General features: G+C 44.4%; 1 protein-coding gene across 1 annotated transcript in view; it reads right to left on the bottom strand.

Moving 5' to 3' along the window:
• The window catches only part of MEGF11 (multiple EGF-like-domains 11), a 345,864-nt gene that overhangs the window by 252,067 nt on the left and 68,328 nt on the right, over positions 1-25,469 (bottom strand). Inside the window, exon 4 of the mRNA XM_006886638.1 lies at positions 7,369-7,461. Within this exon, the coding sequence (XP_006886700.1) occupies positions 7,369-7,461 (93 nt within the window). The remainder of the gene's footprint in view (positions 1-7,368; positions 7,462-25,469) is intronic.

Below are 25,469 nucleotides of genomic sequence, written 5' to 3'. Positions count from 1 at the left end.
TCCACAATCCAAAGAGCTCTACAAGTTGAGGATTTGGGTTTCTTTCTTTTTAAAAAAACAAAACAAAACAACAAGCAAACAAAAAACCCACAAAACCTCTTTTCAGTTTGGCACCAATATTCACTTAGTGGCAAAATCCGTTGATTTGTATTGATGGGTTATCTCTAAGTCACTAGATATGTAATGATTATAGGTCACTTTAAAAACAGTTTAGAAATGTTGATGTTGTTTTATACCATCTAGATAGAATCGACCCATAGCTGACCCTCCAGTAAGTTTTCAGAGGCAGTTTTTAATAGCATGAGAAAAGATTGCCCATCTTTCTCCTGCGGAGCAGCTGGTTTGAACCTCGTTGTGCCTTTGGGATGGCAGTGTGGCTCCTTATCACTAGGCCACCAGAGTTCCTGTATTATTAGAAATACTAGATACAGTAAAATCTGCAGAAGCTGGAATTTGCATAACGCAGAAAACCTGCCGAAAAGGGCAATATAAGCATTTTCCACCAAAAAGAATGATAGCAAAGTGGTAAGACTGCACCCTGTCAAAGGTGGAACACTTTAGATTGCTGGGGAAACGCGGTATCTCCTTTGATTTCCAGCTCTTGCAAGTTTCACAGAGAGCCCTGGTGATGTAGTCACAGCCAATTTCACCACTAAGGCAAAGGCCATTTGTCTTCAGCAGTTTGCATCCATCATCGACTCCATGGGAGAAATAGGGGCAGTCTCCTCTTGTTCCGATTTACAGCCTCTGAAACTCCACAGAGGGTCACTATGAGCCAAAATTCACTTCACGGGACTGAGTTTGAATTTCTGAGTTTACGTGTGAGCCAAGATTGCTCGCCAAGCCCCACTGGAGGTCTATGTTGTTTATGACATAGCCACCGCCACCTCTGAAAGTGTTTCCATTCTGGAACCTCTCAGGTCCCTAGGATGTTAAACCTAAAATAGTGGCAAGTCAGAAACAACTTAAATGCCCATCAATAAAGAATCGTGATCACATTTGGTGAGCCACACAATGGAATTCCAATAAGGCCATTAAAAATGAAAACAGAGATGCATGTTTACTGAGAAGGAAATAGGTGCATGGCATAAAAAAGAGATTCACAGAATGGTGTACACAGGTTGATCCTAGTTATAAAAGGGCACACCCAGCTCTAGCTCTCTGCACAGATCTGTAGATAAGTGAGGAATAAGCACTCTGGGATTAGCAATGGTTATCACTAGCTGCTGGATTTGATATGTTTTAGCCTTCTTGTCTATACTTTTGAGATTTGAAATCGCTTGCTAATACATTGTTGCTAGGTGCTGTCCAGTCAATCTTGTAAGCTATGAATTTTCACTGGTCAAAAGCAGATCTTCAGATACACTCCCCTGCTTGGAAGCTCTGCTGAAACCCTTGAATGACCCAGCTGGCATCTGAAATGTCACAGGTACAGCTTCCAGCATCACGCAAAAATCCAAGTTACCATAATACTACAAACTGACAGTCAAGTGAGGGCTTTTTAAACACAAATCCCCAAACCAACTGCCATGAAGTAAATTCCAACTCATGATGACCCTCTATAGTGGCCTAGTGGCAAGAAACTGCATTCCAATCCCAAAGGCACACGGTTCGAATCCCACCAGCTGCTTTGCAGGAGTAGGAGCAGCAGTCTCCTCCCATGAGGAGAGATTAACTGCTTTTGAAAACCTGCCGCGGGTCAGCTATGGGTCAGTTCTGACTCCATGATATACAACAACTTCAACAATAGGTTTTCCGAGGCTGTAAATCTTAATAGGAGAAAACATCCCATATTTTTCTGGTGGATTCAAACTGCCAGACACGCGTGGCCTTTTTATTAGCAGCTCAACATACTATGGACAACATCATTAGAATGCTTCTTCATTTTAATATAAAGAGATATAAATTTATAATTAGAAAAAAGTTAAAACTGCGTATGTTATAAAACAGTAATTAAGAAAATACAGTAAAGGTTGGGGTTTTTTAACATGTCACAAAGACAAATAAATAGAAATCCTATTCAACCAACTAAGAAACACACATAGCACTGCCTGTCCCCATGGGCAGGGGCCTTACGTACACCCCAAGGTACCCAGAGCTGGGACAGGCAGCCAGGGACATGAATAACAGGAGCAAACAAACCAAAGCAAACCTGGGAATGATTTTTGCTCCTTAACTCATTTCTCTTTCTCCACAACAATGGCACAGGACCCCATCTTTGCAGCAAATACCTCTTTATCCTGCAAGTAGCCACGATTGCTGATCAAAGACCTATTTAAACCTTAGGTCATATTAACAGAGGCTCAATATTCAGAAGGAAGGAGAACATCATCATTAGAGTTCAGGTTTGCAAGCTCATTCTCACTGTCACTGGGAGGGAGCAGACTTAAGAGTTGACCCTCCAGCAGGTGTTCAGAGGCCGTAACAGATTACTCATCACTCCGCCACTGGAGATGGTCATTGAAAACCAGTGAATAGGCATCCACAGGACAGGGAACTCCTTGTCACTGGAGGAATTGAAGCAGAGGCTGGAAAGTTCTTGGCAAAGCACCAAATATTCAACATGCTGAGTGATGCTGAAATTAAGAGTCTATGAAATCTCTGTAAATGCACTGCTGCTGTCCCTCCAATGAGCCCCCCTTGAAGGGCTTCCCTTGGGTTTAGTGGTGTCTTGGTAGACCCAAAGATGGCGGCTCCTCCCCCCATGAGAATGACCTTCATTTGAAGAAATAGTTTGGTTGCTCAACACATTTAGTAACCAAACTGGGTAGTGAAATTAGACAACCTGGTTTTGTACTGAGCTCTGATGACACCGTAGGGAGTTGTGCTGCTAATTCAAAAGCGACACCTCTTTGGTGTTTCAAATCCACTAGTGATTCAGCAAGACAAAGATTGGGCAATTTCCTCCAGTGCAAATGATAGCCTCCTGAAGACCCTCTGGAGAGTCCACTATCAATCAGTTTTGACTGCACGGCGATGAGTTTGATTTGGAGAGTTAATGAACTCTAAAGTGCCGTGCTCGGGCAACTGCATTGCTAACCCAAAGGTCGCGCCTCTGGCGGTTGATTCCACCACTGGCTCGCCTGGAGAAAGACGCACGAGTTCCTGTGGAATTTACAATCTAGGAAACCCGCGGGAGTGTCTGCTGTGAGTCGGTTCCACCTCGGTGACTTCAATGGTCCAGGCTGTAAAAGAACAAGGCTATTGCTCTGCAAGCTTGGTAACTCTGGGAGCAAGATCTAGGCAAGCTGTCTAGTCTCGCTCATCCAATGCCATCTTTATTCCACCTCTCTTCCCCTACACTACAAACTCCACAAAGTACTGTCTTTGACTGCCTACTTTGTTGTGTAGTATAATCTTAATCAAACACAAAGTACTAAGTTAACTTGCTCTGACTGGTGACTAATATTCACTCAAACTACAGTTCAAACTCACACAGGCTTCCCTTTGCATCCAATTAGGGAACAGCAAGCAAACCACTCCCAGTAGGATTCACCTACCCCTGGTTAGAGATTTCAGCACTGCCGATTCACTGTAATAGAAAACAGCAAATGCTGGCTTGCTAAGAGTTGTGGGGAAGTCAGGAACTTTTATACGCTGCTAGTGAGATTGTAAATTGGAACAACTACTGCCGAAAATTATACAGTGCTTCCTCAAAAAAGCCATAGAAATAGAAATAGCAAATGATCCAACAATCCCAGTCCCAGGAGTATATCCTAAAGAAATAAAAGCAGTGACACAAATAGGCATATTCATACCCACGTTCACGGCTGTGTTATTCACAATAGCAAATAGATGGAAACATTTATTGAATGCCCTTCAATGGACAAATGGATAAGCAAAATGTGGTACCCACATACAATGGAATTATAGTCAACTGTTAAGAACAATGATGAATCTCTGAAATATAAATGGATGAATCTGGAGGGGATCGTGTTGTTTTTGTTGTGGTGGTGGTGGTTATGTGCCACTGAGTCGAGTTTGGCTCAGAGCAAACCTATGCACAGATCAGAACCTTCCCATATCCCACTCCATTTTCACGATCTCTGACATGCTTGAGCCCACTGGGACAGTCACTGTGTCAATCTAGTTTGTTGAAGGTTTTCTTGCTGTGTAAAGTAAATTAATCACAAAAAGACATCTATTCTATGTTACCACTTTTTAGAAAAAAGCAGGTTTCCACACAGAAAGCCTCATTCTTTGGGGGTGACTCAGGATGGGAGGCAGGAGGAAGAACACTTACAAGACAGCAGACACAGGATGTTCAGGTGAAAGGAAAGTCATGTACAGCACGGGAAAGTCAGCACAAGGTGACCAAGGACAACTGTGGCAACCATTACAACAGACACAACTCTGCAACAACAGGAATAACAACCAGGAGTGTGTGGAAACACATGCATGCAATATAGGTGTGGGAAGACATACAGTAGAACGTGCTTATGTGTATATACAGGTGTTGCTGTTATTATGTGCTGTTGAGTCTCCTAAGAATCACAGTGACCCTATGCACAATAGCTCTGAACTCTGCCCTCTCCTGAGCCTACCCTCTACCTGCCCTCATTACCCCAGTCACAGAGTCAATCCATCTCATCCAATCCATCCTCTTCTGAGCTGACCCTCTGCCCTTCCAAGAATGATGTCCTTCTCGAAGGATTGGTCCCTCTTGGCATTATGCCCAAAGTATGTGAGAAAGAATGTAAAAATCCTAGCCTCCAAGGACCAGCTTGATTTCACCCTCTCCAGGACAGACCTATTTATTCTTTTAGCAGTTCACAGTATATTCAGAATTCTTCTCCTGAACCACAACCCAAAGGCATTGATTCTTCTTCTATCATCTTGAGTCACTGTCTAGCTCTCTGATGCACAGTAAGTAATTGTGGCTTGGACCAGGTGCATCTTAGTCTCTAGAGTGACATCATTGCTACATATGCATAGCTGTGGGCATTGGTATAGACATATTTGTATGTCTATAAACAATCATGTATGCAATAAAATACATAAGTGGCTCAGTTACGAAAAAGTCTCAGACATGTCCGAATGCCTCAAGGAATCAAGTTACTAGTCTTGAGGTTAAGGACCATATCCTCACAAAATATCTAGGTCAACTGGCCAGCTAAAGCTTAGAAGGATAATGTTCTACATTTTAGTTTAGTAGGTAGTGCATTGGATCTAAAAACCTTATGAGTGGCCAGTTAAGATCTCTTCTCAGCTAGAATAAAAGATAGTGAAGGAAATAAAAGACTGAAGGAAGTAGTTCATCTACAGCCTCCTCTAGTCTGAGAAGTAGATAATATCTGGTTACCCCTACGGATCACTTCAACCAGGGACATGACAGAAGAGGAACCACTGAGTACACCATCCTAAAACTCTCTTATAACCTGGAACTGAAGTCACTCCTTGAGATCACATTTCAGTCAATCAAAAGATTGACCAATAAAATAAACCATAATACCCAGGAGGAATATATACTTCATAGAATATGAACGATAAGAGACAGAACAGGTAACATTTTCCCAAAAGCAGAGATGAGAAGGGGAGTTAGGGCAGGGAAAAATAGAAGGATGAAGACAGGGTGGAAATAGAGTGCTGACACACTGTAGGAATGACAATCAATTGCACAGGCCAGTTTAAGTACAAATCAGTGAGTGGAAACTAATTTGCTGTGTAAATTCCCCTTGGCCAAAAAAGAAAAGATTTCTTATAAATAAAGTTACACAAACAATTCACCCAATGTATTTCCTGTTGTTTACATGCACAAGAAGATAGGTCAGACACATTCCTTTAACTCACTGTGTGTCCCTCAAGTGTACCTGTGATCTGGATGTGTTTCTGCCCTTTTTTCTCATCCAAAGACTACCTGGCAGGTGGAAGTGGAAGACCTTTGAGGCTACTGATGGTCTCAATGCATTGGAGAGAGTCTCTGGGATACAGATCCTGGGCTGCGTATACTCAAATAATTCACAGCATAAAAACAAAACCACATACAAAATGACTTGGCTTGGTCAGTACCTTCCCATGCTCTGTGCAGGCAAAGAGGATCAATCAAGGCACTTGGACACAGGATGTAACTGCATGTTTCCATCCCATCAGCGAGAATGGGAAGAGCCAAGAATGCTATACTGGCACATATGAACTCAACATTCAGCTCTTCAATTTTTCATGACCATTGTAGTCAGGATGGGATAGGGAACAGGGAGGTGGCTCCCAAAGATGTGTGAACAAATGGATTAGTTATCTGCTCAAGTCTCAAGAGGAAGACAGAGTACGTGCCAGCCCGAGGCAAGAAGAAATTTGGGTATCAACACTAATTAAAGTTTTTGTAAATATCTAACACCATGATGCTACCCAGCAGCTGTTGCTCACAGGTACCAGGGACTCCAGGGACTTCTGCTGACCTTCTGATTGAAAATGTGTTACTACCTGCATCATCCTCACAATCTCCACCATGGTCAAGCCCATTATCAAAGTCATTGTGTCAATCCATCTTGTTGAAGGTCTTCCTCTTTTTCAATGATCTAGTTTTCCAAGCACGGCTGTCCAACTATGGGTTTAAAACATACCAAAGGGAAAGGGAGTGATTTGTGAGTACTTGGGGAAAGGGAGCTAGAGAGGAGAGCTGCGCCTTCAGCTGGGCTCTTGGCAAAGCAGCTCCTGCACACCTATGTTTACTGCTGTTTTGTTCACAATAGCAAAGAGCTGGAAACAATCCAAGTGCCCATTAACAAACTAATGGATAGAAGAAACTGTGGTATACTCACACAATGGAATACTATGCAGCACTGAAAAACAACGAACTCATGAAATATTATACAAAATGAGGCCTTTCCTGTAGATCATCAGGTGTTCATCCACAGAGATGCAGGAATACAGTGACCTGTCTCAATCTCCTACCAGCAGTGACACAAAGGCATCGCAGTGTCCACTAATCTTTAAAATCAGTTATTGCTGAGCCTCAAAACTGAGCCAGCCTTTGGACCAGAAAAGCCCAAGAACCAGGCCTGGATTATCTTAGGTCTGCACTTTCTGGCAGCATCTCCATTTGATTTCATCCTTTGGACATCACATCTAAAGATGCTTCATCCAGTCAGAGCAGTACATATGACCCCACAATCCCCGGCACACCCAACCTATGATGACACTCTTTGATCCCCAGAAACCATCATCCCCACATCCCTGCAAATCCCACCACCTTCAGACATACCATCAGGTGCTATAAGGCAGGCAAGCCTCCTCTGTGACACCCACACTGTCTGAACTGTAATCCTGGATTATCACAATGGGACACATAAAAACTTGGCCTATAAGGCCACAGGTCCCACTCACAACAGAACCTGGGGCTGCAGGACCCCCTGCAGCCCCCAGACTCACCGCTGGAGCAGTCGGGCCCTCCCCAGCCAGGCTCGCAGTGGCAGGTGTCCGGGGAAACGCAGCGGCCATGCACACACTCTTCTGTACACAGGGCTGCAGGGGACAGGAGAGAAGAGAACCAACCATCAGGTCAAGGGGCATAAAGCACTTTGTAACAACTCCCTGGGATGCTCTGAATGCATGAGTGGCTTTGGGGGAAATCAGGCTACAACTCCTGAGCATAGTTAGTTAATTAACTCCGAAATGGATCTGAGTGGTATGTGCTTCCTCACAGCCTCATTTCCTAAAAGGACACCCAAACCCAAGGAATAGTAGCCCAGATGGCTTTTCAAGAATATTTCCTTTCCAAAACGGGAAAGATTTGCTGTGAAAAACAATGTATATGAACTTTGTAAGCAAACCAGTATAAAATAAAAATTTATTTTTTAAAAAAAAACCACCATAAACACACACTTAGGGGAGCAGAATTTAGTGGATGAAATGGGCAGGTAAAGGAATAGGCAAGATGCAAGAGGGACTCGATGAGGTGGGGTAATGAAACTTATTGATCAGTAGCAAACAGTTCTATAAACTACAATGTAGGTGAATAATTTTATAAAATACACTGGAAAAGGAAAAAATGAACATTGGGGAAAAAATGAAGGGGGCTAAGAATATTTGCTTTTCAAGACTATATAACACTTGGTCAGCCTCATAGACCACAACCCTTCAACCCATACTCCTGATCTCATTCCCATCAGCTCAGAAAAGGATCTGTCACTTCCCTCTTGGACCAGCTCTGAAGTTTCTTTCTGTGAAGGTTCTGAAATAGACAGGGCTGCCTGGAAGGACTAAGTTTCTGACTTTCCACCACCAACCTCCTCTCCTTCCCAAATGTCTCTATTTTGGGGCTTTCAAATGTCAGCAAACCTGCAAAGTACACAAATGCTAGGGGGGAGGGGAAAGGCAACAGCTAATTATAAGAAAGTAATTAAGAGAGACATCCACGATGATGATAATTGTAATTAGAAAATGCCTGGCAATTTCTTATCACACAGTCAAATGTTACAGCCTCCCAGGTCGGGAGGCAACAGCAGCGAAGTTTCTGTCAACCGCTTCAGCGCTGGGAAGGCTTATTGGCAGCCGTTTGAGGAAGGGAGATTATTTCTCTCTTCCCTTTGACAGAAGCCACATTTTCTCAAGGTCGTCCTTTGCTCCTGCGAGATCTGCCCTTCCATCTAATCTATCAGTGAAAAGATTACAGAAAACCCCCTTTGCCACCCTCCACCAATTTTGAAACCTCGGGAAATCAGCAGCTACCATCAGCCCTGTCAATTTCTTAGAAGGGATCTAGATGAAGCACTTTATTTTCCACTGAAAACAGTTATAGACCTCTCTCCTCACAGCTGGTCTTGACTGGTGAGGAAGTAGGACCCTGTGGTAAATCTCAAGGGATGCCACTGGCTTCCAGAAACTTCCCTCACCCTCATGCCAACTGTGCAGGCACCTCTTGGATGCCCACAGGAGGCACTATCAGGTTGATAACGAAAACCCACTGCCATCAAGTTGATTCCAAACCAGGGTAATCTCCGTGTGTTACAGTGTTGAACTGCTCCCTAGAGCTCCCTTGGCTGTAATCTTAACAGACGCAGATTGCCAGGCCCTTCTTCCGTGGTACTGCTGGGACAGTTCAAACCACCAACCTATCTATAGTCTGGTAGCTAAGAGCAAGGCTCTCTTCATTTGTTTGGTGGGATCCTCCCAAATGCAAATGCAGACTCAACTTTGTTCAAGCCAAGAGCCAGTCCGATGTAAGGCAGAGCTCAGAAGAGGCACTGTAGGTAGCCATGCCAACCAAGGTCTGGAGCCAATCTGCCCTTTGCAAGCTTGACATTGGTATGTGGGCAACCCTGGTGCCTGAGTGGTTCTCAGTAACTTTTAGGACAGGGGTTGTGGTTTATGCTAAAGGTTTTGGCAGCACCCAGCTCGGAATCCTGAGAGCAGATGATAACATGGCTTTCACTGGGCAACTGCAAAAGAACCTGAATCAAGGCCTAGTTTTACTTAGAGTCACAGGAAGTCGCTTCTGGTTCCTGGCAGGGTTCCAGCACACGCCTCCCATTCCCTTTCCTTCCAATGGACTTTCCAAATAAATAGATCACTGTCCTCCAGTACACACTGGACACTGAGTATCCATTACCAATGCCCCGTATCAGAGGCCAGTCCCTCAGCCCATCCCTGATTGCCAGACTTCCAGGTGCAGTCCCTAGAGGCTGGGAGCCCAGCTGAGCTGTCGGTTACAGGGGACCCTGAGCATCACCCTGTCAGATTAGCTCACCGACTTCCCTGGATGCTGTCTGACTACACAGAGCAAGATCCTGGTCCCTGGAGTTTCTGCCAAAAGCAGTGAGTCATGAACCTGCCAGATGTTGGGGTTAGAAAAGAACACAATGAAAATGAGGGGACCATTTAATATACTTGCTTATCTTACATACAGAGGAATAAAAGCCATGACCTGTTGGAGAGTGTGAGCCCTTGGACAGTGAGGAAACAATTTGGGGTTGAGTCTTTTGGAGATAGAGCTGTGAAGGTGCAAGGAGGTGAGAGGTGCCTATAACTATGGGGTCTTCTCAAATCACCCCAAGTGAGGTTTCCTTCTCCGCCCAGTCCAGAGTGTCCAGTGAAGGACTGCTATTGCCAGCCTCCAGGAGGGCTGGTGAAGACTGAAGCTAGGCTAGAGAAGTGGCTTCAACTGAGGCTCAGCTCAGCAGGGATGAGAAAGGGTCCGAAGAAGCTGCAGGGGGAAGGAGGGGAGTCTGAGAAGGATGACCTCCTCCTGACTCTCTGACCAGAGACTAGAACCAGTGAGCTCCCCCCTGGTGGTGATGGTGGGGTGTCTTCAGGTGCTCTAAGCAAATGCTACAATAACTTCATTTGGTGTCTCCTTAACATCTTAGGCAGCTGGAGGACAAGTTGTCAGGCACCTCCCCACAAACTTCAGAGACAGATCTCAGACTATCGACAAAGACCCCCAGTCTGCAGATCCAGAACCTGAGTCTACAGACAGGGGGCCCAGACTACAGACAGACCCCTAGACTATAGATGCAGGTCCCTAGACTGCAGACATAGCCCCCCAGACTATAAACATAAACCTGTCAACTACAGGCTTCAGGGATAAATCCCGAGGCTACAGGCAGAAGCCATGCTTCAGCCCTGTACCAAGCACACTGGCCCTGGTGGCTTTCCAGAAGAGTTAGCCAGCCCACAAACTCTGGGCCTAACTCCAGGGACTTGGGGGGGGGGGTGTCTCTTATTGTCCCTGTCCCTTCCTCATTCCCTTGGTATCACGCTTGGCCTATTTGCTTGTCAAAACCTCAATTCATTCATATTTTATAAGTGGTGTTTGGACAGTGTTGGTTGAGACATGAAATATTGATAGCGATTATCCAATACTCACATTACCATACAATTGTGTACTTGGTGATGAGAGGACCAGGCGTTGAGGGAAAGTCTCCAGAGAAGGGACAGGAGTGAGATAAGCCACCCTCTGGCTCATCCTCTTGGAGGTGGCCTCCTACTCAGGCTCAGGTAAAGTTCAGCAGTGGGCAGCCTCTCCTCTCTGGAGGTCTGTGGCTTTTACAGAACAGCTACCTCAGAGGCGCAGAGGGCTAAGTTCCGACCCCAGATCCTATGTCACCTGAGCCCCTGGGAGGAAATGAGTTAGCGTTCTGAAACTTCATTCTCCCTCTTCTTAGATAGACTGTTATGTTGTTATGTGCCATCAAGGTAAGTACAACTCATACCAACCCCATGAATAACATCACTGAACCCTGCCCTACCTGTGCCATCCTCATGATCTCTGAGATACTTGAGCCCAATGCTGCAGTCACTGCATCAATACATCTTGTTGAAGGTCTTCCTTTCTTTTTCTGACCTTACACCTTTCCAAGCACAAAGTCACTCTCCACGAAATAGCATTTCCTAACAGCACATCCAAAGTATGTGAGATGAAGCTTCACTATCCTTGCCTCGAAGGAATACTCTGGTTGCACTTTCTCCAAAGCATATCCATTTGTTCTTCTGGCAGTCCATGAGATTGTTGTTGTTGTTGTTATGTGCCATTGAGTCGCTTGCGACTCATAGCGACCCTGTGTACAAGAGCCCTAAACGCCGTTCTACCCTGTGCCAACCTCGCCGTCTCAGACACACTCTTTCCCACCACTCCACTCACAAAATTGATCCATCTCATCGAGGGTCTTCCTCTCCTGCACCGTCCATCCACTTTCCCAAACATGATGTCCCTCTCCAAAGACCAGTCCTTCCTTGCAACATGCTCAAAGTATGTCAGATGAAACTTCAGAATCCTTGACTCCAAGGAGCATTCTGGCTTCACCTTCTCCAGGACAAACCTGTTTGTTTTCCTTGCAGTCCATGGTATATTCAATACTCTTCTCCAGCACCACAGCTCAAAGGCATCAATTCTCTTTCTATCATCCCTATTCACTGTCCAATTCTCTGATGCATAGCATGTAATTGGGAATAATATAGCCTGGATCAGGCACACCTTAGTCGCCAGTCTGACCTCATTGCTCTTCAGTACTCGAGAGGTCCCTCACAGCTGATTATCACAATGCGATTCGTCTCCTGATTTCCTGGGTGTTATCAAGAGTGTTGACTGTGGAACCAAATAAACTAAACTCTAAACTATCTCAGTCTCTTCACCATCCATACTGATGCTGCCAATTGGCCCAGTGGTGAGAATCGCTGTTTTTTTTTATGTTGAGTTTCAATCCATATTCAAGACTGCAGTCCTTGACCTTCTGCAGCAAGCGCTTCAAGTCCTCCTCAGTTTCAGCAAGCAGGATTGTGTCATCTGAATAATGCAGGTTGTTGATGATTCTTCCACCAATCCTGATGTCACATTCCTCCTCGTACAGCCCAGCATCTCGGATGATCTGTTCTGCATACAGATTGAAAAGGTATGGAGACAGAATACATCCCTAGCGGACCCCATTCTTGATTTTGAACCATGTAGTGTCTTCTTGCTCTGTTCTGAGGATTGCCTCTTGGTCCAAGTATAGGTTTCGCGTTTCAGTGCTTTTCTCCAACACCACCACTCAAAGGGATTAATTCTTTTTATATCCTCTTTATTCATCTACTAGCTCTCAGATATATAGCAAGATATTGAAAAGAACATGGTTTGGAAGAGGCACACCTTAGTCTTCAAACTGATATCACTGTTCTTCAGTATTTTAGAGAGGTCCTTGACAACAAACTTTCTCAATGCAATACACCTTGTGTTTTCTTGACTGCTAGTGCCAAGGGTGTTGATCGTGGATCCTAGTTAAGATTAAACTGTTGACAATCTCAGTCTTTTCTCCATCTATCATGATATTCCTATTGGCCTGGAGGAGAGGATTTTTGTCTTCTGCTGTTGAGAAGTAATCCATATTGGAGGCTGTAGTCTTTGATCTTCTGCAGCAAGTGCTTCAACTCCTCCTCACTATCACCAAGCAAGGTTATGCCATCTGCATAACTCGGGTTACTTCTGAGTCTTCCTCATATTCTGATGTTGCATTTCTCTTCAGTGAGTCCAACGTCTCAAATGATTTTTCAACATACAGACTGATTTGCATAAAGAATGGATACAAGCCTGACACACATCTTTCTTGATTTTAAACCATATAGTATTCCCTTGTTCTCTTCAGAAAATAGCTTCTTTCTCTAGGTATAGTTTTTGTACAAGCATGATTAAATGCTCTGAGATTCCCAGTCTTCTCAATGTTAACCATAGTTTGTTATGATCCACACAATTAAGTACCTTTACATAATCAATAAAACACAGACAGCCTTCTGGTAGTCTGCTTTCTACCAAGATTCACTTCGCATCAGTCAGCAATAGTATCTCTGGTACCACAATCTCATCTAAATCCAGCTTGAACTTCTGGCAGTTCTCTGTCAATGTTCTATTCAAGCCATTTTTTTTATAATCTTCAACAAGATTTTACTAGCATGTAGTATTAATGATACTTCTTTTCATTTCCACATTCTGTTGGATAACCTTATTTGGGAATGGGAACAAATAGGGACTTCTTCCATTCTGTCTTCCAAACTTTTGGGCACAGACTGGTGAGCACATGCAGTCCAAGGCTGCATGTGTTAGTTGAAACATGTCAATTGGTATTACATCAATTCCTGGGGCCTTATTTCTTTTGCCAATGTCTTCAAAGCAGCTTGAACTTCTTCCTTCATTATCATTGGCTCTTGATCATATGGTATTTTCTGAAATATTTCAGTGTCAACCAGTTCTTTTTGCTACAATGACTCTATGCATTCTACTTTTTCTTTCCATCTTTCCCTTATACACTAAATATAGTCACTGCCATCTCTCTCTGTCTCTCTCTCTTTCCCTCCCTCCCTCCCCCTCCCTCTAACCCTCCTACTCTCCCCCTCCTTCCCCCACTGCTGTCTGTCCATCTCTTAGTATCGACAGGAAGGCTGACCTGTAACTATGATCCTTCCCTTTAATAGGCTCCCTGAAAATCTAAATGATGTTTTCTGGCTCTCCCATCCCTGAAAACAGCCCTGCTTCATCTTATAACATCCTGAGGTGCTAGAAGCATTTTAGCAAGAAGTTTTGATCTCTACTTATTCCAAGAGGGGGAAAAAAGAATGACGAAAATTATAGACCTGGGCACAGTTAGTCCAAAGCACTAAAGGACCTTGCCAACCAAGCCATCACTATCCTGAGATCAGAGGAAAGAGATAGTGCCCAGCTAGCACAGACAAGCACTATGATCAGGACCATAACAAGATCCTGGATAGAAAGGACAGGAAATACAGACCAATATTTAAAATCATAAAAAATGATTAGATGTGCTGGTCTGACAGAAACAGGGGTAAGCTATGAGACTGTAGCACTAAGACATCCTTCAAGCCTAGAACTGAATCTACCCCTAGGGATCACTTCTCAGCAAAGCAACAGGCAAGAGCAGTAAAGTGAACAATAACAGCCATAAGGAACATACTCATGACCAATCAATCATATAAGCCCCAGAGGCCAGAATTTGACCAAAACCAAAGCTTAGCAGGCAGAAAGCAGGAAAGAAGGATGAATAAACTACAGGAAACACTCATCAGAAGTGGAAGAGAGCTGCCACATTGAAGGGACTGCAGCTAATGTATATAAATTACTGTACTAATAACGTGCACTACTGTGTACTAATAAAATGCACACTAACTGCAAAACAAAATGTGTATAAAGTGTTGAATAGAAAATTAATTTGCTCTGTGTATTTTCACCAAAACCACAATTTTTAAAGGAACAACAGTAATACACCAGCAGGGGTAAACACTGCAGGGGTAGGATCACAGCATTCACAAGTCTCTGTCACCTGTAATTTTAGACTCGGGAAAGCTACCCTATCTGTTCAACGGATAGTGACAGGACAAGCCTCACAGGGTGCATGTGAGCATTCAAAGAGTTGATCAAGTGCCTGAGGTATAGTGAGCGCTGCATGATATTTTTATTGTTATACAGAAAGAACTCCTGGGTGGTACATATAAGCACGTGGACAGGTTAGAGATTCAATCTACCCACAGGCTTCTCAGAAGAGAGGCCAGGAGATGTACTTCTTCAAAATCAGCCTCCGAAAACCTCATGGAGCACAATCCTACTCTGACACACATGGAGTGATCGTAAGGACAAGTCAATCTGGTAACTGGGATCGGGTCCTTTAAAGAATCTAGGAGTCATCTGTTTCAATGCAGTGTGATGAAGGAAAGAATTGTTGAAAAGGAATATAGGATTAGGTATTATTTGTATGTTGGAAGCAGGAGTGGCATCCACTTTCTAAACAACATGCCTCCAAAAACTCTATGAACTCTATGAACTCTGATAAATGACGTGAGTTGTAGAGAGGCTTCAGGGCTTTTGTTCATAGAGATGCTATGAGTCATGCTTGACTGGAAGGCAGTCAACAACAAGAACAACATGATTTGTATGACAACAGTCCAGAACAAGAGGAGCATAGCAAAGTGGACTGGGGGAGGGGGAGGGAACTGTGTAAAAATGGAAGAATTTTTTTTCAAAGAGAAAAGCGAACTGAGAAGGGAGTTAGGGAGGAAAATATGCAACAATGAATGAATGGATATCCAAGTTCTCTGTAACTTTCATTAAAATTTCAATTAAAAAGCAAAGTGTAAATAAAATATAAAAACTTATTGCTGAAAATTTTAAAAAATTAATCTAGGAGTCAGGATCAAACTGGATGATAACGAGTTTGCATTTTGATTGTTATTTCTCAGTTTTTTACTGCTAATAGTAGTGGCTCTTCAGCTAGAAGAGAAGCCCTCCTGAGGACAGGGTCCTGCTCATGCTTGAGCCTCATCTACTCCCCATCCATGCCACCCCCCTCACTCCCTCCTACCCTGAGGTCATAGGTGCACTGTAGGAGCCCCGGTGGCAAAGTACATTCCATTCTGGGCTTCTAACCAAAGGGTCAGCAGATCAAATCCACTAGCTGCTCTGCAAGAGAAAGATGGTCAGTCTCCTCCCATTAAGATTTACAGTCTCAGAAACCTAACAGAAGGTTTCCAGGAGTCAGAATGGCTCAACAGCTGTGAGTTTTTGGGTGAAGTAGGGTTCTGCTGGCAGACTGGTCACCGGGGGCATTATTACTGTAAGCAGTTGCACCTCCATGCCTGATGAGAGAGGTCAGGAATTGAAACCCAAGCTTAAATTCTACGTCTGCTGATCATTCTAGAACAATGGGGAAAATCTCTACATCTTTTGTGCTTTAGTTCTCTTCATAAAATATGGATAATACTACTTACAGGGTTGTTGCAAAGAGTACATGAAATGATGCATCGGAAGCATTTGGTGCCTGGCACATAATAAGTACTTCATAACAGAGTTAGAATCATTTTATGCACCCAAACACATACACAGGTGTTTAGACTTCACATTAAGGCAGTGTTCTCATTTATAGTTATTTCCTGTCAACTGCTGAATAAGATAAAAAGACTGCAGCCTACTAAATGGATTACACATCAATAGCAAGAAAACAAGAAACTCACAACGGAACCAATAGGCAGCATCATGACAGTTGGAGAAAAAGCTGAAGTTGTCAATGATTTCACTTCACTTGGATCTATAACTGCTACAGCAGTAGCTAAGAAAAAAAAAAGTTGCACCAGGCAAATGTGCTGTTAAGGGCTTCGTTAAAGTACTCAAGAACAAGGATGTAAGTTTAAAGACTAAGGTGCAGAGCCACAACATTTTCAATTGTTTCAAATGCATGTGAAAGTTGAACAATGAATGAGGAAGACTAAAGAAGAATGAATGCCTTTGAATTGTGGGGACCGCAAACAGTGTTGAATAAATCATGAACCACGAACTGCCAAAAGAACAAACAAATCTAAGGAAGTGCAAACAGGGTGCTCCCCTGAGGCAAAGATGGTGAAAGTTTGTCTCCTATACTTCAGGCATATCAGGAGGAATAATCGGTCCTTGGAAAAAGACATCATGCTGGAAAAAGAAAGAGGTCAGCAGAATAGAGGAAGATCTTAGACAAACCGACACAGTGACTACAAAAATACCAATTAAAGGGACGGTTTCGATCTGCTGTCCAAAGGGTTGCTATGAATCATAGTTTACTCGATGACACTTGACAACCTGTGCACTACCATTTCCAGAGCATTGACTATGTGGTGGACCTGGTGCTTGGGGCTTTCACACAGGCTTCCTGGCCTCTTACATAGGCTCTCCCTCAAGATTGAGGGAACATGTTCTATTAATGCCTGTCTCTTGTAAGGATCTCCAGCTATTTTCTAACAAGATTTTTGAAGTCCTTAAGGCGCCTGGTACACAGTAGGTGCTCAATGTTTGTGAGTTTCACACCAACCTGCCCCAGGAGAGAGCATTAAATCCCACACAGAGAGGATGAGGCTGCAGCCCTTGCACCTGACATCGGCTGTCACAGATGAGTCATCTCTGGGTCCTGTGCCTTGGCCCAGGCGGTTTTTTACCCTGTAGATCCTGAGTGACTGAGGGTTCTTGAAAGGTAGTGGTATGAACCAAGCCATGAGTGTAAAACAAGGTGGATCTGTGTCTACCAGTACATATCTCAGGGCTCAAACAACTCCTTTTCCTCTCCTGAATTTGAACTTCAAGTTTTAAAGAGAGATTCAATCAGATGAAGTGGTGGTGAAATTAGTTAGGCACTTCACTGCTCTGAAAACCCACTGGAGCGTCAGCTACGAGTCAGTTCCAACTTGATGGTATAAACCAAAAACATAAGTAGCTCAAAAGTTGCTGATTTGAACTTGCCGAGAGGTATCTTGGAGGAAAGGCCTGGTGATCTGCTTCTAAAAAGTTATAGCTTGAAAACCTGTCGAGTACATCTACTTTGTACACGTGGGGTCACCACAAATGTGGTGCCAAGAATCAAGCTGGCAGTAATTTACAACAGACCAGATAAGAACTAAGGGTCCATTCAAGTGAGAAGCAGCAGGAGCTCTAACTCTGCCCAATCCACTCGAGGACAGGCTGGATTGCTGCCACGCTCTAGCCCCCTTCCTTCCTCAACCCCTTCATCTTTCTGTGGCCTAAATCCACTCCTGACATCACAGAATTCATGGCCTTGGTTTCTTCCATTCCTTTGGAACCATCACAGGATTAGGAGCCAGAAGGCCCATGTCTGAGTTCAAGCTCTTTACTACCTTAATATGACTTGAGGTAAGTTGCGTCTCACTACTGCCTTCAGTCTCTAGGTCAGTAACATAAGGACATTAGGTTACTGCCTTAAGGACCTTTTCCCCCATTGACACTCCCTGACTTGTCTCCTCTGAGGTCAGGCGGCTCCGCCCCACCACACGGCTTCACAAAAGCCGGAGAGGGAAACTTTTCCAATGGACTCCCTAGCACTGGGTCATCAAAAGCCAGCCCCCACCAAGGAGCCAGAAGGGATGGGATGCCTCCAGCCACCCAAGTTTGCACATTCTAGAGCATAAAACACTTTTCCTTAGACGGTTCCTTTGAGTGATTCAGTCCACAGACACCTCCATCTACTCTAAATGCCTACAGTAATCTGTGTAGAGTTGTCAACTTGGTAGCAAATAACACATGTGGCTTTCTGTCCTTTCCATTTTGAGTGTGAGTTCATCTGCTCTCCTCTGCTCCTTGTGGGTAAATCCAGGGTCTTAAACACCCTAGGGTTTCTGCACAGGCCATGCACTGCAGACACTCAGTGTGTTTGTTCATGATCTTCCGGAAGCTGTGCTTGAAGGAACTGCTAACAGATGAGAAGGATCAGGATGTCGAGGATAAGGACGCAGGATCTTTGAGGACCATACTAAGGGCAGGTAGTTTAGTGTGAAGAAGTGAGTACCAGGGTAAGTAGGAGACACATTTGACTGGCAGACTGAAACAGGAGCCACTGTGTCTCACACAGAACAGGAACCAAGGGACAAGGGGCCGATTTCTGTCTCATTCTAGGCAAGGTTTTCTAACACCTGAGTGGGCCAACTCCAGGGCTTCTTGCAAAGGAGGAAACAACAAACACAATAACCAAATACAAGTGAAAATCCATCGTGTTGGTTCGGAGTCATGGCAACCCTCGATCAACTTTCTAAGGCTGTAAATATTTATGAGAAGAGATGAACCATCTTTCTTCTGTGGATTGGCTGGTGGATTCAAATCACCGGTTTAGCCGAAATGCTGTAACACAGGTGCTGATGAAACAGGGCCCACAGGCTAAGACCACTATACCTAGTGCTTTATTTAAGGAGCTCTGGTGGCCTTGAGGTAAGAAGCTGTGCTGCAATCCCAAAGGTGTGTGGTTCAAATCCAACTACTGCTCTGCAGGAGAAAGATGAGAAGTCTCCTCTAGTGTGATTTACTACCTCTGAAAACCTGCTGGAAGCCCAGCTGTGGGTCAGTTCCAACTTGATGATACTCAACAACAACAATACGTATTTGAAAATAAAAGTTTTATTAGAACACATTCTTTCCTATGTGTTGCTGCATTATTTGTGACTGCTTTTGCACTATACTGGCTGAAATGAGTAGTTAATGACAATAGAAATTGATGGTCAGCAAAGTCTATAATAAGGAGACTGGTTGGTAGAATGGGTAAGAACTTGATTGCTAACTTAAAGGTTAGTGGTTCAAACACACTCAGGTTTTCCCTTTGGGAGAAAGACTTGGCAATCTGCCTCCTTAAAGCTTGCTGTTATTGTTATGTACTATTGAGTCACAACTCATAGCGACTCTGTGTACAACAGCTCTGAACCCGGCTCTCTCCTGAGCCAATTTCACTGTCTCTAACACACCTGCCCCGTTACCTGAGTTACTGTGTCAATCTATCTCATCCAGGGTCTTTCTCTCCTGCGCTGTCCCTCCACCCTTCCAAGCATGATGTGATCCCTCCTGACTACATGTCCACAGCACGTGAGACAGAGCTTCAAAATCCTTGCCTCCAAGGAGCAGCCTGATTTCACCCTCTCCAGGACAGACCTGCTTCTTCTCTTGGCAGTCCATGGCATGTTCAAAACTCTTTCCCATAACACTCACAGGCCAGAAAATCCCAGCCATGAGCCAGTTCTACTTTGTCACACTGTAAATGGAAATTATCTCAATGATACTCAACAAAAAAGCCTAAAATATTTATCACCTGGGCCAAGGACTCCCTCCTGCCGTATAGGGCTCCTCCTCCACTGGTGGGAAGTTGAGCTGTGGGATTTTTAGGGTCACATCCTCCCCTTCTTAATCACTCCCTAGTATGATCAGGTCATAAAATAAAGCTAAGAAGGTCCTGGGAAACACAGGTGACGCCGTCCTACTTTCTAAAGTGGTACTTCAGGTCCACACAAAGACAAGAGTCATCAAGCTGGGAAGCTGAGCCTTGCAGCTGCCACACATGCCGACCCAGCACTTTATTTCAGTCCCCTCGTTCCTCCTGTGGGCTGGAAACATGGACTGTGTATACTTTAATGACTACTCTTATTGTACTCAATGGTCTTGCTTCAGTCACTTGAAATCAAGGAAAACAGGCCAAAGGACAAGCCCTTTCTCTTTGGCAAATGCCGCACTGTCCTGTGTGTATTACAACAAAACACTGCCAGGTTATAGGCCATTCTCGGACGCCCTGCTGTGCTCGAGCCCATCGCTGCAAACACTGTGTCAGTCCACCTTGGCTGTGGGTCTTTGGACATGTTGCTTGGACAGGCTAATTCCTTGGAAAAGGACATTATGCTTGGAAGATGGAGCATCAGTGAAAGAAAGACCCTCAACAAGGTGGATTTGACACAGTGCCTGCAGCAATGGGCTTGAGTGTGTCAGTGATGATAAGGACGGCATAGGACAGGACAGGGCTCCGGTCTACTGTTCATAGGGTCACTATGAGTCATACTTGATGGCACCTAACAACAGTAACGCTATGCATATTCCTTACTCCACTGATTCGTACAGCTTTCTAAAGCACTTATTATTACAACCCACTTACTGTTGAGAAATCAAACCACAGAAAGGGGGGTTTTAAAGATCTGTGCAAAAAAAAAAAGTCTGCGCAAATTCACATAAGCTACAAAATATACTGCTTCTCATTCCTTTTTCTATATTGCCCTACCCCCAGGAGCCTTTTTAGACATTTTCCCCTCATTCATAAAAATCTAATATACCTATTCATGAACTGAGTGTGTATCTGTGCTATATAGCCACAGAACAAGCACCAGTCTTATCCTTCGAGGATATATGTGCTGAATGGTCTACTTTGGCCCCTCCAGATGGACTCCGGCTCCTTCTCCATTCCATTCTCTGCTCTGAGAGGTGGACCTCCATCATTTTCATTGCTCTTGAGTAGGAACTAAGTTATAGCTGACCCTCCAGTGGGCTTTCATACATTGTCAATCACAGAGGAGGAGACCTTCCATCTTCCTCCAGGGAAGTAGCTTGGAATTAGAACTGTCTGCCTTTGGGTTGGCAGGGTAACTCTTTACCCACTCAGCCCCCGGAGCTCCTGGCTGATCTACATGGACGGTATTAATGGGCTTCCTTGTCCTCTGGCTTCAGCCAATGAGACATACCAGCAGGAAATGGACAAGGCAAGGCTGTGGTGGTATTTCTCTACCAAGGACCAGTCCTGTCGGGTCGCCTATTGTACAGCTAAAAGTCTCAGTGGTTTTAATCAAGTCTTGGAACAGGAGTGATTTTCTGTTTGCTAACCAGGGGAGAAGAATCTCTTACTGGATTCCCACTGCTTCTCTGACCTTTATAAGCAATCTTGTTATTAAGCTCTACTCAGGAAGAGAGTTTTGGTGGCTTAGGGTAAGAAGTTGAGCTGCCAACCTCAAAGGCACTCAGTTTGAGTCTACCAGTTACTCCACAGGAGAAGGATGGGAAATCTCCCCTCATGCAATTTACTGCCTCTGAAAACCCACTGGAGGGTCAGCTATGAGTCGGTTCTGACTCAAAGGTACACATAACAAAAACAACTCCTCAAATATTCTTTTCAACATGCCATCTGTTTCTTGCTGGGACCTGAACCAATTCAGTCGCCAAGCCAAAGTTCATATCTGTGTGGTCAGAAAATGTCTTCTCTTAACCACATATGACACCACCATCCAGACCACAAATTAATTAAGTTCCAGCTCCTGATCTTATACCAACTTGCTGTGAGGACTCAGCCAAGTCCCCTTCCTTCTCCGGTCTCAAGTTCCTCAATTTGGAAATCAAATGTCACGATGCAAACATTCCTCCCAGCTCTCAGAGTCTATGGTTTCACTGCAGTGACTACGGATTTTCTGGCTGCTTCAAGATGAGCCAAGTTTGAGAACAATCTGGTCTACAGAGGCAGGCACGGAGCTCGACAGGGGAACAAACGTGCCCCGAGGTGCATACAAAGGCCAAGGCATCAGGCCTCGGATGAGCTTGCATCCGCAGCCTAGGACTTTGTTCCTGGCATTGAGCAAAGAGCTCTGAGATAGTCTTAATGTCTCCTCTGCACATCAGCTGCTGAGACAACATCGCCGGCCCAGCCTTCTGTCCCCCTCTCACGTTGCGACTTCTGAATCGATTCTTGATTCTATTAGCATTCTGTCCAAGACAACACACACGTCCCTGAGGTGCTCATGGTAATATATTTTGCCTGGTGCTTTGCAAATGGTCTTACTAGTTAATGGAACTATAAAAATTACTTACATGAAAAGGTCAAGATAAATAAAGACAAATTCCGTGCCCCCTGGTCACCTAGGCTAGAACCTAGCTAGGACAGAAAAAGGCTTGGAGTCAGGGAGAGGAGGTGATGGGATGGTGACCTCCCAGAATCCACTGGCCTATGGCCTTTCCAAGTTTCCCTGGACTCAGTCCCCCCAGTGTCCCAGGCACATTGATCAGTCTATCATTAGCATTCTTGGCAGGCTCCTCAGATTAAGTTATTATTTGATCCAGCTTGGAAATAAAATGACCTACATCCAAGTGGGCCCAAGAGCCAATTCTGAGATTGACACGCTTAGCATAAGTGACTCTGCCATGCCCAAGGTCGGAGCATGTTTGGGGTGGGGGTGCTTGTGTAGGGGGCTTGAGGAACCACCAAGGGGAGCTCTGAACACAATTCGTCGGATGTATATCTCTCACCGCTCTGTAATTACCAGCCCTGAGTCCCCTCTACAATCGGGAAGAGTTCATGCAACTGGCCCTTCTTTGTAGCAAGTTGAGAGTTTGCTTTTAATTGTTGTGGCCGCATCTGGCCCTGAAACCCGAGTCAATTAAAAATACAAAAAGCACCATTTCACCTGCAGGCCTGATAAACTGAAAAGACACTAAAGGCTATTGCTTTCCTGGACTGGGGTCTGCCCACATGCAAGCCCTACTTATTCTGAATCAAGGTTCTGGGGAAGCCCACACTGGGTTCTGGGAGGACAGCCCCCAGGAGTCACCACAACTCTTGCAGGCCAACTGTCTCATGACCACTCATCACTAATTGAGTCCATGCCATGTTGACCGTTTCTCTTTCACAGAGTCAATTCAACTCAACTCTGCTATCAAGTCAGAACCAATTCAGAGCTCACCCTCCAGTCGGTCTTTACTGTTGTTATGTACCCATCAAATCAGACAGCTGACCCACACCTGACCCTCTGGCGAGTTTTCAGTCAGTAAATTGTATGAGAGGAGACTGCCCTTCCTTCTCCTAGAAAGAAGCTGGTGGATTTGAACTGTTTGCCTTTGGGATTGCGGTAGAGTTTCTTACCACCATGCGACTAGAGCTCTAGTGAGTCTTCAGAGGCTGTAAATATTTCTCCTGCTTGGCACAGTTGTTTATTGTTAGGTGCTATCCTGTCAACTATGACCTGAAGCAGCCCTATGGACAGCGGATCTGAAACTTGTCCTATCCTGTGCCGTCCACTCCAACTCACACACACTCAAGCTCATAGCATTTTTTGAAAGCCTGGATCTGCCCTCTGCTACTTATCAACTATAGCCCTTGAGCAATGGCTTGGTTCTATTTCCTCATCCATAAAATGTCCTTGATTGTAGTACTTAAAATGTTCACTGGAATCCCTGATTGGTATAAACAGTTGCTGTACTCGGCTACTAACTGAAAGGTGGAAGGTTTGAGCCCACCGGAAATGTTTCCTCTGAAGGCCTGGTGATCTACTTCTGAAAAGCCAGTCATTCCAACCCCAAGGAGCACAGTTCTACCTACCCTGACAACATGGGGCCTTCAGGAGTTGAAATCAACTCAAAGGCAACTAGTACCGGAAGAGGAGATGATTTGTTTAATTAATACAAAATATATAAAAAGTGGCTGCTTTTCCTTTTGCTGCTGCTACTACTACTCTTCTTCCAAGACCAGACAGGGGAGCTGGGATGTCATGGCCCCAGGGTGGCATCAAAAGCTGAGAGAAAGGCTTCAGGTAGACCTTTAAATGAATAGAAGTCAACTTCCTGGTTCCTCATCTACCAGAGGAAGGGAGGGGAGGCCTGGTAGGGAAAATTGGGGAGGGTCAGCTATGAGTCGATTCTGACTTATTAGCACACAGCAACAAACAAGGGGGAAGTATGGGTTCAGAAAAGGGGTAACAGATGAGGAAGAAGAACCTGTACCCTGGTTCCTCCTTCTCCTAGTCACCTTTTGGTTACTTATGCAATGACCCACCCACAAATGTATTCACTCAACACGTGCAGGGGTGACTGAGAAAGGGGAGGGCTTGTCCCGCTCTCAGGGTGCATCCCCTAAAGAGTTCCCTCTGGTGGTCCACCCTATCCTGCAGGAACCCAGGGCATCACAGGGTATCTTCCAATGCCCAAGAGCCCCCAGAAAAATGTGACTCGAGGAACAGGGGTTGTGCTCTGAAATCCTGAAGCAGGATAGTGAGACGATTACAGACCTAGGAGCCAGGCTGTCTGGATTCAAGTTTGGCTCGGACCATTTGTGATTGTGTGACATCAAGCACCTTCTTTAACTATTCTAGGCCTCAATTACCCCAACTATTGTGTGAGGACAATGGTCTCTAACTTCATACATCTGTTACAAAATTCATTATTATAACATGCAAGCTCAGAAAAATGTCTGGCGTAAGGAAACCTATGTACTTTATTTTTTTTTCAAGGTTAATCATTCACCACCACCCTCCTCTGTGTGGTCAGTCCTTAGCTCCAAGCATTAATTTTTGTCCGTTGTGTTTTATTGACTATGCAAAGGTTTTGCCTGTATGGATCATAACAAATTATAACTAACATTAAGAAGAATGGAACCCCAGAATATTTAATTGTGCTCATGTGAATATTATATTGAGTCCAAGAAACTGTTGTCTGACAAGAACAAGGGAACAATGCATGACTTAAGCTCAAAAAAGTGTGTGTCATGCACATCCAAAAATTCTCCAACAGGGTAAAAAGGGAAGCCACAGACTGGGAAAAAGTATTTGGTAATGACGTATCAGATAAGGCACTTAAATCCAGAATTTATAAAATAATTGAGCACCACAACAAGATAAGGTAAATAATCCAATAGAAAAATGGGCACAGGATATGAACAGACACTTCACGAAAGAAGACATTCTGATGGCCAACAAGCACATGAAGAAATGTTCAAAATCCCTAGCTCTAAGAGAGATGCAAA

The sequence above is a fragment of the Elephantulus edwardii genome, unplaced genomic scaffold (assembly GCF_000299155.1).
Source record: "Elephantulus edwardii isolate Elephantulus edwardi_28Jun2011 unplaced genomic scaffold, EleEdw1.0 scaffold00050, whole genome shotgun sequence".
In the NCBI taxonomy this organism is placed as follows: domain Eukaryota; kingdom Metazoa; phylum Chordata; class Mammalia; order Macroscelidea; family Macroscelididae; genus Elephantulus; species Elephantulus edwardii.
Note: the sequence above shows the minus strand (reverse complement) of the source record. Positions and strands in the feature narration are given on the sequence as shown.